The sequence below is a fragment of the Otolemur garnettii genome, unplaced genomic scaffold (genome assembly GCF_000181295.1).
Source record: "Otolemur garnettii isolate 467f Iridium unplaced genomic scaffold, OtoGar3 scaffold00043, whole genome shotgun sequence".
Lineage (NCBI taxonomy): Eukaryota > Metazoa > Chordata > Mammalia > Primates > Galagidae > Otolemur > Otolemur garnettii.
In genome coordinates, this window is record NW_003852438.1 from 10,605,317 (window position 1) to 10,615,259 (window position 9,943).

The 9,943-nt window shown below is 52.2% G+C and overlaps 2 protein-coding genes across 6 annotated transcripts in view; both read left to right on the forward strand.

Annotated features, from left to right (window-relative positions):
- Positions 1-2,049: 2,049 nt before the first annotated feature.
- On the forward strand, positions 2,050-6,585 carry MYL6B (myosin light chain 6B). 4 transcript variants are annotated; one of them, XM_012805547.2, is made up of 7 exons: positions 2,050-2,142; positions 3,470-3,686; positions 4,735-4,762; positions 5,031-5,174; positions 5,677-5,850; positions 6,290-6,367; positions 6,504-6,585. In XM_012805547.2, the coding sequence occupies exons 2-7, from the start codon at positions 3,516-3,518 to the stop codon at positions 6,530-6,532; spliced, it is 624 nt and encodes a 207-aa protein (XP_012661001.1). In that variant the 5' UTR covers positions 2,050-2,142; positions 3,470-3,515; the 3' UTR covers positions 6,533-6,585. The 4 variants fall into 4 exon arrangements, with proteins under 4 accessions (XP_012661001.1, XP_023369439.1, XP_023369437.1 ...); XM_023513671.1 differs by lacking the exon at positions 6,504-6,585 and adding an exon at positions 6,008-6,046 and having other exon boundaries at positions 6,290-6,347; XM_023513669.1 differs by lacking the exon at positions 2,050-2,142 and adding an exon at positions 2,421-2,498.
- Positions 6,586-6,992: 407 nt separating this feature from the next.
- The window catches only part of MYL6 (myosin light chain 6), a 3,540-nt gene continuing 589 nt past the window's right edge, over positions 6,993-9,943 (forward strand). The window contains exons 1-6 of one of the 2 annotated variants that reach the window (XM_003790515.2): positions 6,993-7,133; positions 7,379-7,406; positions 8,254-8,397; positions 8,620-8,793; positions 8,884-8,961; positions 9,261-9,305. In XM_003790515.2, the coding sequence (XP_003790563.1) occupies positions 7,131-7,133; positions 7,379-7,406; positions 8,254-8,397; positions 8,620-8,793; positions 8,884-8,961; positions 9,261-9,289 (456 nt within the window). In that variant the 5' untranslated portion in view covers positions 6,993-7,130 and the 3' untranslated portion in view covers positions 9,290-9,305. The remainder of the gene's footprint in view (positions 7,134-7,378; positions 7,407-8,253; positions 8,398-8,619; positions 8,794-8,883; positions 8,962-9,260; positions 9,306-9,943) is intronic. The other variant, XM_003790516.2, reaches the window with a different exon arrangement.

Below are 9,943 nucleotides of genomic sequence, written 5' to 3' on the forward strand. Positions count from 1 at the left end.
CACAGGTGCCCACCACAATGCCTAGCTATTTTTTTTTTTTTTTTGGTTGCAGCCATCATTGTTGTTTGGCGGGCCCAGGCTGGATTTGAACCTGCCACCTTAGGTGTATGTGGCTAGAGCCTTAGCCACTTGAGCCACAGGCACTGAGCCATACTAAATAAAATTTAAACATGCTGGAGTTTACCAGCCAGTACTTGACAGAACCAGGACTCAAATTTGAGCCTGTTGGCCTGAGCCTACACTCTCTAGCGTCCCCTGTGCTGACACTCTGAGATAATTTTGCCCCTTCATCAGTACTTAGCCTGTGGCAGCCTCTAGGAATAGTTGCTAACTTCACTATCATCATTATTTCTGCAGCACAATTCATCTTTACTATTCTGAAAAGCCTCCCCCAAACAGTGAACATCACTTACAGTCCACAAAGTTCACCCATGCCTCACTTCCCTGACCTTGTGCAAGTTTTCTGCTCTAATCCAATCCTTGCACACCCTTGTAGCCCTGCCTTCAACACAGGTACAGACCTCAAGGCATTTATTGATCTAGTGAGTGAAGATGGGCCTGGCAGGGCTGGTTCTCTCTCAGCACAGAGATTTTTTTCTTTTTTTTGCAGTTTTTGGCCAGGGCTGGTTTTGAACCTGCCACCCCCAGTTTATGGGGCCAGTGCCCTACTCCTTGAGCCACAGGCACCATGCAGCACAGAGATCTTTGATAAACACCTGCAGGAATGAATGAACCCCAATGATAGGTAGTAGTTGTCTCAGTTACAAGACTTATGAAGATCCGGAAAGGTGGCGCAAATACCTGTGCAAGATGAAGAAGCCCGGACCCGGTGACTGGAACAGGTGACAGGGATTAACTACAAAAATTTTTCTTTTCCCTAAACATGAAACAAAGTTTGAGGAAGGGTAGGTTTGCAGAGCAAGAGCAAGATATGGGTTTACTGAGCAACGTACTTTTGCCATAGACAACAAACAGGACCCCTTTGCTGCCTTGGAGGAAAAGGCCTACTTTCTTTGTTTTCCTTAAGACATACTTCTCTGACTGGAGATTCTCCTTGAGGGACAGCCTCTGGCTAGGAGCTGAAGGACAAGAGAGTCAGCCATCAAGATCATTCCCTTAAGGCGCCTTTCCCTCCCTAAGTGACAGTCTCAAATCATGGCTTCATCTTCACTCCCCCATTCAGCCATCAGTTTGTCTATTTTCCAGCCAAGATGAGGCAGCTGTGCTCTCATGGAAGGACCCCTAGATTATGATTAAGAAGATGACAGGAGGCCTGGTGCAGTGGCTCAGGCCTGTAATCCTAGCACTCAGGGAGGCCCAAGCAGTTGGATTGTTTGAACTCAGGAGTTCTGAGACCAGCCTGAGCAAGAGTGAGACCAACTGTGTCTCTGAACAAAAATAAAAAAATACCCTAGCATTGTGGCAGGCACCTGTAGTCCCAGCTAGTCGTAGGTTGAGGCAGAAGGATCGCTTGAGCCCAAGAGTTTGAGGTTGTTGTGAGCTAAGACTTCCTGAGACTGTCCCCCTACCAAAAAAAAAAAAGATGACAAGAGTGTAGGCAACAGGGGCGTGTTAACTGCAAATCTTAATATTTTACTCCAGAGACCTGCTCATTTCAAAAAAATAAAAAATTGTGGAAGTTCCGCTCCAAGCCACACAGTAATTCACTGGTCTGTTTTCTATCTTTCCGAACCGCGAGAGGAAGCAAAATGCCTGCGGCAATCTCCGCGTGTCAGGTCCAGCCTGCCCTCCACTACCTCGGCCGTAGTTTCAGTATTTCCCGAGCTCTCTCCCCAGTAGATCAGGGAAAACACTCCCACCCCCACTGCGTGAGAAGCTCACCCAGGCTAAGCAAGAGGGATGTCTCGGAGGGCCACGCAGGGCTTTGGGCTTAATGTGGATTGTAAATTGCTCACGGCCGTTCAGTTCCGGGGCAGAAAACCGCTCAAAGCAAGAGTGGAGACACCAACAGCCGCGGGGGACCGGATGTCCCCGCCCGGCGCCGTCTTCGCGCCATTCCAGAGAGCTCACGGGCGTCCTGGGACTATGACTCCCAGTGTGCTCCGCGGCCGCCGGCTTTAACCCTTCAGGGGAGGACGCCGCGCTGCGCCCCGCCCCCTTCCCCTAGGCGGACCCTGCAGGGTGAGTGTTTGGCGGTTGGGGAGGACTGCTTTTCTCTGAGACTTGGGGAGCGTGGCGGGGGGTGCGTATTTTAGAGTGCTTGTTAGCGAGACAGGTGTTCCCCGCGGGAGAAATGATTCCTGATGTTCCCAAAGTGGGACAATTTGCAGTAATGGGATTCAGACGCTTTTTTTTTTTTTTTTTGCTGAAGGACCCAGTATCCATTCTCTGAACCCCAGGGCCTTAGTGGAATCGCTGCTATCCTCCTCAGAATGCTACCTAAACACTTCCTTTCTTTTCCTCCAGAACAAAAGTAGCCAGCACCCCCTCCCCATTCCCAAAGGCCCTCAATTGGACCCTCTCAGCGCCCCTACAAGGTTTGTGACCAGGCTGTGAGGGTTTTTAATTGCCTCCTTGGTTGGAGGGTGAGTACTCCTGGAGGGCATAGGAGCTCCTGCATCATTTTTGAATTAGAGAATTTAGGCCCTTTGTCTCCCAGAACTTGCTTCCCCCCCGCCCCCCCCCCCCCCCCCCCCCCCCCGCCAGGTGTGATGGCATCTGGGGGGGAGAGCAAATTCTGGGAGACAAAGGGCCTAAATTCTCTAATTTAGGATCCCTGTATGTTTAGGAAATGCCTTACTTTTTGTTTTACTTGAGTGACGAGGGCTTGTGGAAAATAGTTCCTTTCTTGGGAGGATGGGTAGTGGGTCTTAAACCCATCTTTCCCCTACTCCGCCCCTAAAACAACACTGGGCACCAGAGACAACTGGAGATGTCACACTCCCCTTTCTATTACTGTTTGTTCTTTATACTGTGCACAGTTCCAGTTCTGAGTGGGTGGGTGCCTAGGGAAACAAGCATTGGAGATTAGTAGACTGCGGGATTAACCTCTCCTGCTCCTCACCCCCACCCCCGCAGTCAGAGGAGACTGGAAGGGATGGATGGATGAGCTGCTTGATTTTTTCCCTTTCACAGCTCCCAGACCCCACTTTAACTTATGGTTCACACAGCCTCCTAACCACCTCCTTTCTGGCCCTTCCCGAGTCTAAAGCTGCTGGATCCTTTCCTTTGCCTCACCCCTATCTCAGTGTCACTGGCAAGCATCCTATCCTAACCCCGGAGGTTAACTCCTCCATTCTAGGCAGTCTTTGGCTTCCTCCTCTTGCCCCAAGAGGGAACATTGTTTGGGTCAGCCTTTAGGGAGGGATGAACAGAGAGAAGACCTTGGGGCAGGAGAGTGAGGGCAGACGGGCATATCTCTCCTCTACCTCATCATCACCACTGCCAACTGGCTCACTGTCCCTGCCCCCGCCCCTTGACATCCCAGACTCCCTGCCTATTTAAACAGAGATGGGTGCCCCCATCGGCACACTGTCCTTTGGCCACCGGACATCATGCCTCCCAAGAAGGATGTTCCAGTGAAGAAACCAGCAGGGCCCCCCATCTCCAAACCTACTGCCAAGCCAGCAGCAGGGGCCCCTCCAGTCAAGACTAAGGCTGAGCCAGCTGTTCCCCAAGCCTCTCAGAAAACCCAGGATCCCCCTATCGATCTCTCCAAAGTTGTGGTGAGTCTCCAGAAAGTGAAGGTAGAATTTGGAGGTGGGGGGCTTATGAGTGGGATACAGCCTATGGGATCAGGGAGTATCTAGAAAGTAGAGAATCTGAATTGCCTGGCGAGGTGGCTCACGCCTATAATCCTAGCACTCTGGGAAGCTGAGGTGGGAGGATCCCTTGAGCTCAGGAGTTCCAGACCAGCTTGAGCAAGAGGGAGACCCTGTCTCTACTAACAATAGAAAAAAGTCAGCCAGGCATTGTGGTGGGCACCTGTAGTGCCAGCTACTCAGGAAGCTGAAGCAATCAGCTTTTGAACCCTGGAGTTTGAGGTTGCTGTGAGGTAGACTGAGCACTCTACACAGGGCAACAGAGTGAGACTGTCTCAAAAATACATATATACATATTTGTATATATATAGAGAGAGAAGGTAGAGAATCAATGAACACTGGAATGAGATTGGAGGTTCCCTTAGTCTCCTATTTGGAAGCATCCAGGCTTGTGACGCTGCTGTTGTTTTTGCAGTTCTCTCCCTCTAACCTGTAACACCTGTATATATCTGCTTCCCCCCGCCCACTGGAGGCAGGGGGACTCTGAGATGGGGAACACCTGAGTTCTGAGGACAGTTTCAAAGTGAAGGGAAGAGAGCTGCTGTCTGCCCCTGGCTGGTGGTTCAACTCAAAGGCCACAGCTCTGAACCCCAGAAAGGGAGGCTGAAAAGGACAGACTTGTTAGACAATCACAGCTGGGGGATAGGGGTAAATTTAGCCTTTGTTCAGCCCCCAGTTATGTGAGGGATGCAGAGCTCAGGGCAGCGGAGGGAGGGGAACAGGTGGCGTGGGATTAACCCTGTTCCCAGGAAACCCTCCCCGCTATAATTCCTCCTCTTGGGATTCTCCCAAGGCCAAGAGCTGGGAATGGGACTGAGGTGGCTGGGCTCCTAGCCTGGTCCCTCTGGGCCCCTCCCCAGAAGTGGCTGCCAGTTGGTTTGGGAGGAGTGCTGGAGAGGGAGGGATTGAATGAGCCCTGTCATCTTTCCCCACCTGCTCTTTTCTTCCACAGATCGAGTTTAACAAGGACCAGCTGGAGGGTGAGGAGAAGCTGGTCCCCTGTGCTCACTGTCCAATCCAAAGCCCTGGTCAGATCCTGATTTTATTCCCCTAACCCTATTCCTGACCTTGAAACTTCCACACTATTCCTCTTTTCCTCTCTTTAGTATATGTGCTGCTGAAGCGAGTACCTCTTTTCCTCTCTTGTCTGCCCAATTCTAGCACATAGTTTATGAACCTCCCTTCTGTCTGGGGGTGATGGGATGGGTGTTAGCCTCAGGTCAACACTGACCCCTTCTTATACCTCAGAGTTCAAAGAAGCATTTGAGCTGTTTGACCGAGTAGGAGATGGCAAGATCCTGTACAGCCAGTGTGGGGATGTGATGAGGGCTCTGGGCCAGAACCCCACCAACGCCGAGGTGCTCAAGGTCCTAGGGAACCCCAAGAGTGACGGTGAGAGAACCCTTGGAACAATGCAGGTTTTCAATTTTTGATGATGAAATGTTGGTGAGGTGACAAAGGATGCTATGCTGAAACTCAAGGCTTAACTGTTTCTTGGCTTGGCACCTGTGCTCAGTGGTTAGGGCACCAGCCACATACAGCAGGGCAGGTAGGTTCAACCCCAGCCCAGGCCTGCTAAACAATGACAACTAAAACAAAAAAATAGCCTGGGGTTGTGGAGGCGCCTGTAGTCCCAGCTACTTGGGAGGCTGAAGCAAGAGAATTGCTTAAGCCCAAGAGTTTGAAGTTGTTATGAGCTGTGATACTATGGCACTCTACTGAGGGCAACATAGTGAGACTCTGTCTCAAAAAAAACCAACAAAAACAAAACTATCTCTCACAGGGGCAGAAAAACATTCTGAACGCTGAACAAGATGAAAGCTGTTGCAGGGGTTGGGAACTGGGTCCTAGGTGATAACCACAGTGACCTCTCCCTCACCCCTCTAACCTCCAGAACTGAAGTCCCGGCGTGTGGACTTTGAGACTTTCCTGCCTATGCTCCAGGCAGTGGCCAAGAACCGGGACCAAGGCACATATGAAGACTACTTGGAGGGGCTTCGTGTGTTTGACAAGGAGGGGAATGGCAAAGTCATGGGAGCAGAACTCAGACATGTCCTCACCACCCTGGGTGAGCCAGGGACCAGAACTCCTTTGGGGTGGAGAGGAGAGTGTGCACCAGGAGGGAGGTGGGCCAGGGAGGGGATTACTGTCCTGCAGGTCTTGAGCAGGAGACTGAGAAGGGCCCAGCTATGGGATCAGAATCTGAAGGACTTGCTTTTCCAAAGGCTAAAGTGCCTCCTGAAGGACAGAAGAACTGGGATGAGGTGGGCAACCTGAGTTTTTGTTTTGGAAGAGATGCTTTTAACCCTCTGGGCTTCAGTTTCCTTGTCCATAAGAGTGTTCTTCAGTACCAAGGCAAAATAAAAAGCCAGAGGCATCCATAACCCGGTAGAATTCCTTTGAGGGCTGTAGCTCTGGGAAGTCCCCAGGGTACCACACTGATGACCATAACCCTTGGGTGCATGAAGGAGGGATGGCAGAGGTCAAACGCTGTGTCTGGGATTCAGGGGAGAAGATGACTGAGGAGGAGGTGGAGACTGTTCTGGCAGGACATGAGGACAGCAATGGTTGCATCAACTACGAGGGTGAGGGGCCAGAGGGACAGAAGGGCCAGGGTTGGAGAGGGCAGGGGAGGAGCACCCTGGGTTACCTGAAGTCGGAGGGGCCCATCTTTCCTTCCTCCCCCACCTCTGAAGTTCCTCTGGCCTTCTCTCCCTGCAGCCTTCCTGAAACACATCCTAAGCGTCTGAGCTCTGCGGGTGGGTGAGCCCTCCCACCCCTCCCACCCCTCCTGTCTTGAGAGGCAAGTCTCCATCCCGTCCCTCAGCCCTCAGAGAAAACCAGGGCAGTGCATTTTCCTGTGGGGTTGCTGAGGGAGCGCCAGGGCTTGGCAACTTCTTTTTTACCTCACAGACCCAGCGAGCCCCTGCAAGCGGAAGCACGTTCCAGCCACCAGGAGGCCACCTATTGTTTCAAAATAAAGACGCAGTTCCTCCCTTGGTCTCGGACTGATGTTTTCTTCAGAGGTGGGGGAGGGAGGGAGGGGAGGACTCTGCTCCCAAAAGTGACATCCTTTGATATTGCTCTAATTGGGGTAGCGGATTCACTGCGCTCCACCCCCATCCCGCCTCCCACAGCGAGGTCTCCGCGCCCAGGTGGGACTTAAGGAACCCCAGCGGCCCCACCCACCTTCTTACTACTGTAGCAACTGTCTGCGGAAGCCCAGGCCGGGGCTCCTATTGGCTGGATCAGCCGGGGTGACGTCATTGGGCCGTACTAAGTCTAGGGTTGGGCCTGGAGTCGGAGCCATTACTGCAGGAAAAGGTCCCGCGGAACGGATCAGTCAAGATGGTGGGGCTCGGGCCTGGGAGATAAGTGGGTTTGGGGTGAGAGGCGGGACACCATGGGTGGAGGCAAGAGGAAGGCAGGGGTAGGGCAAACTGAACCTGAAGGTCTGGAAGGTTGAAGGTGGGGCTGAAAAATGTGGGGCCCTGTCCTGCTGGGAAGCAGGAGTTTATGGTTCAGTTTGTGGGACCGGGATAGAAGCTTGGAGAATTAGAGTTCAGTTGCTGACCGCTCCCCTCTTCTCTGAGCAGTGTGACTTCACTGAGGACCAGACTGCAGGTAGGTAGTCTCTAACCCCCGTGAGGTTACACGTATGGAGAGAGACACCCCCTCTACGAGCTACCCTCTCACCCTAACCTGTCATCTCTTTAGCGCCCGCACAAGAGAATACCCCCTGGATTCCTTTTTCCCTCCTTCTGGATCCTCCATTTTCTTTTCTCTTTCTTCTTCCCCTCCCACTCTAGATCTCAGCCCCAGGCACTGGGTGAGTTTTAGGTGGTGTATGTCAAACAGCTTGGTCACCAATGCCTGCTGTGTGCGCGGCTTGGGAGGGTGTATTACGCTGCCTGTGCACTTCTGTCCCTTAATTAGCTATTCCTGCCTCATCTCCTGTGATAACTCTTCCCTTCCCCCAGCTTGAAATTGTGAAGATTGTAAAGAGCAGTGACTTGCTATTCTGAAAACGAGGACAGGAGAGTTTGCTAGAGATAGGACTTTGTAGGTCTATCCTCTGGAAGGTGTACAGTGGGGTGGGAAGTGGCAGGCTGGAGCGACCCCAGTCCCAGTGCTGCTCCTACTTCCTTATAAGGGCAGGACTCAGACTGGGCGGTGGCAAATTCCTGCCCAGAGTGGTTTAGCAGTGCAGAGAGGTTGGGGGAGGCCAGCTGCAGGCAGAGGGTGTTTGTAAACGGATATTACCCTGCAGCTCGGGGGGAGGAGGGAGCTTTATCTTTATATGGGACACCTGAGTTGGAAGAGTAATGGATCCCTCCTAGCAGAGTCAGCTGTACAGGTGGGTACAGATATCTGGCTTTCTCAGCATGATCACACTTCAGTGGGTAGTAGAACTCTGAGGTAGAGTTTCAATTACCCCCCTTCTCCAACTGATGTTCACCTGAATCTTTAGAATTCAAAGAAGCCTTCCAGCTGTTTGACCGAACAGGCGATGGCAAGATCCTGTACAGCCAGTGTGGGGATGTGATGAGGGCCCTGGGCCAGAACCCTACCAACGCCGAGGTGCTCAAGGTCCTGGGGAACCCCAAGAGTGATGGTGAGGGGCCTTAAGTGTGGTAGTGGGCCCACAGTTCTTCAGCCTGGAGCTTCCCATTATTTTCATAGACTCCAAATTCAAGCAAGTTATGTCTTGGTTAGCAATCCCATGGATTTCCCTGCTTTGTGTGGGAGCCATCTGTTTGGTTGAGATCCCCATGATACTGTCCTGAGAACCTGTGTGACTTCTCAGGCCTAACACTTGCACCTCCTTTTATGGTAGAGATGAATGTGAAGGTGTTGGACTTTGAGCACTTTCTGCCTATGCTGCAGACTGTGGCCAAGAACAAGGACCAAGGCACTTATGAGGATTATGTTGAAGGCCTTCGGGTGTTTGACAAGGAAGGGAATGGCACAGTCATGGGTGCTGAAATCCGGCATGTCCTTGTCACACTGGGTAAGGCTCTGTGCCCTTGTCCTTAAACTGAGGTGCCACCCTAATACATCCCACTTGTCACCCAATTCCAAAAACGCTTTCCCTCTGCAGGTGAGAAGATGACAGAGGAAGAAGTTGAGATGCTGGTGGCAGGACATGAGGACAGTAATGGTTGTATCAACTATGAAGGTGAGGGGTGAATCTGGGTTTTCCCAGAAGAGGCAGCTGTATGTGCAGGTCAAGTGTAGCATTTGGGTTTTTTCCTATTCCCAGATTGGGGCTCCAAAAGGACCTAGGAGGAAAGGGGCAGAGCCCAGCCCAATCTAGGTGTGGGCAGTCAGGTGGTGATCGGAGAGGGAGGAGTGATGTGTGAAGGGTGGGTAAGGAAGGAACTGAAAATAAATGGATTGTCTGTTTCCCCACCACCGTACCCCTTCGCCCCATGTCTGTGTCTTGTCTTCACCATTAATGTCTCTTCCTTCCTGCAGCGTTTGTGAGGCATATCCTGTCGGGGTGACGGGCCCGTGGGGCGGGTACGGCTCCTCCAGCCTCTCCTTTTAGTTCATCTCCCCAGTGTTTCTTTTTCCCCAACCTGTGCTCTCTCCCTTGCCCTGACTCTACTACCATCTGAACTCCTTCTGGCATGTTTCTGCATGGAGCTGACTAGGGAGGGGAGGGAAAAGGAGGGATTCCTCAAAGAGGAAGACAACCCAGGGGGACGGTACCTCCTTCCTTCTCTCCCAGAAGGGGCTCTGAAGTTGGCTTATCAGGGCCTGGGTGCTGGTGTCCGGAACTCTCACCAGCTAACATTCCAGCCTTGCTTTAGGGTGATCCTTTGGCCCTGGAGCATGGGTAGCTGGCATGGAGGGGATGGGCTGCCTGTCCCATTCTGCTGCTATAGCTAAACAGTCCTTTCCCTTTCCCTCTGCTGGGCAGCTTGGAGGTACCCTAACCCAAAACTCAGCCCTCTCCTCCCGCCAATGGCTGGCAGTAGCTGTAGGTGTAGTTGAGAACTTTTCTGCCTCTGCTGTGTTCCTGCTGCTCAGGGTAGGGTGGGGAATTAACAGCTGGTGGGAGGGGAGCTAGGGGCAGGGAGAACTGGTCAGACTCAAGGTGGCTCCTCTGCAAACTGACCCAAGGTTGGTTGCTGTAGGCATGTCTTTTTCTTTTT

Coding starts and splice junctions, on each gene's coding strand:
- MYL6B (XM_012805547.2), top strand. CDS start 3,516: ATGCCTCCCAAGAAGGATGTTCCAGTGAAGAAACCAGCAGGGCCCCCC. Junction 3,687..4,734: donor TCGATCTCTCCAAAGTTGTG/GTGAGTCTCCAG, acceptor TTTCTTCCACAG/ATCGAGTTTAACAAGGACCA. Junction 4,763..5,030: donor TAACAAGGACCAGCTGGAGG/GTGAGGAGAAGC, acceptor CTTATACCTCAG/AGTTCAAAGAAGCATTTGAG.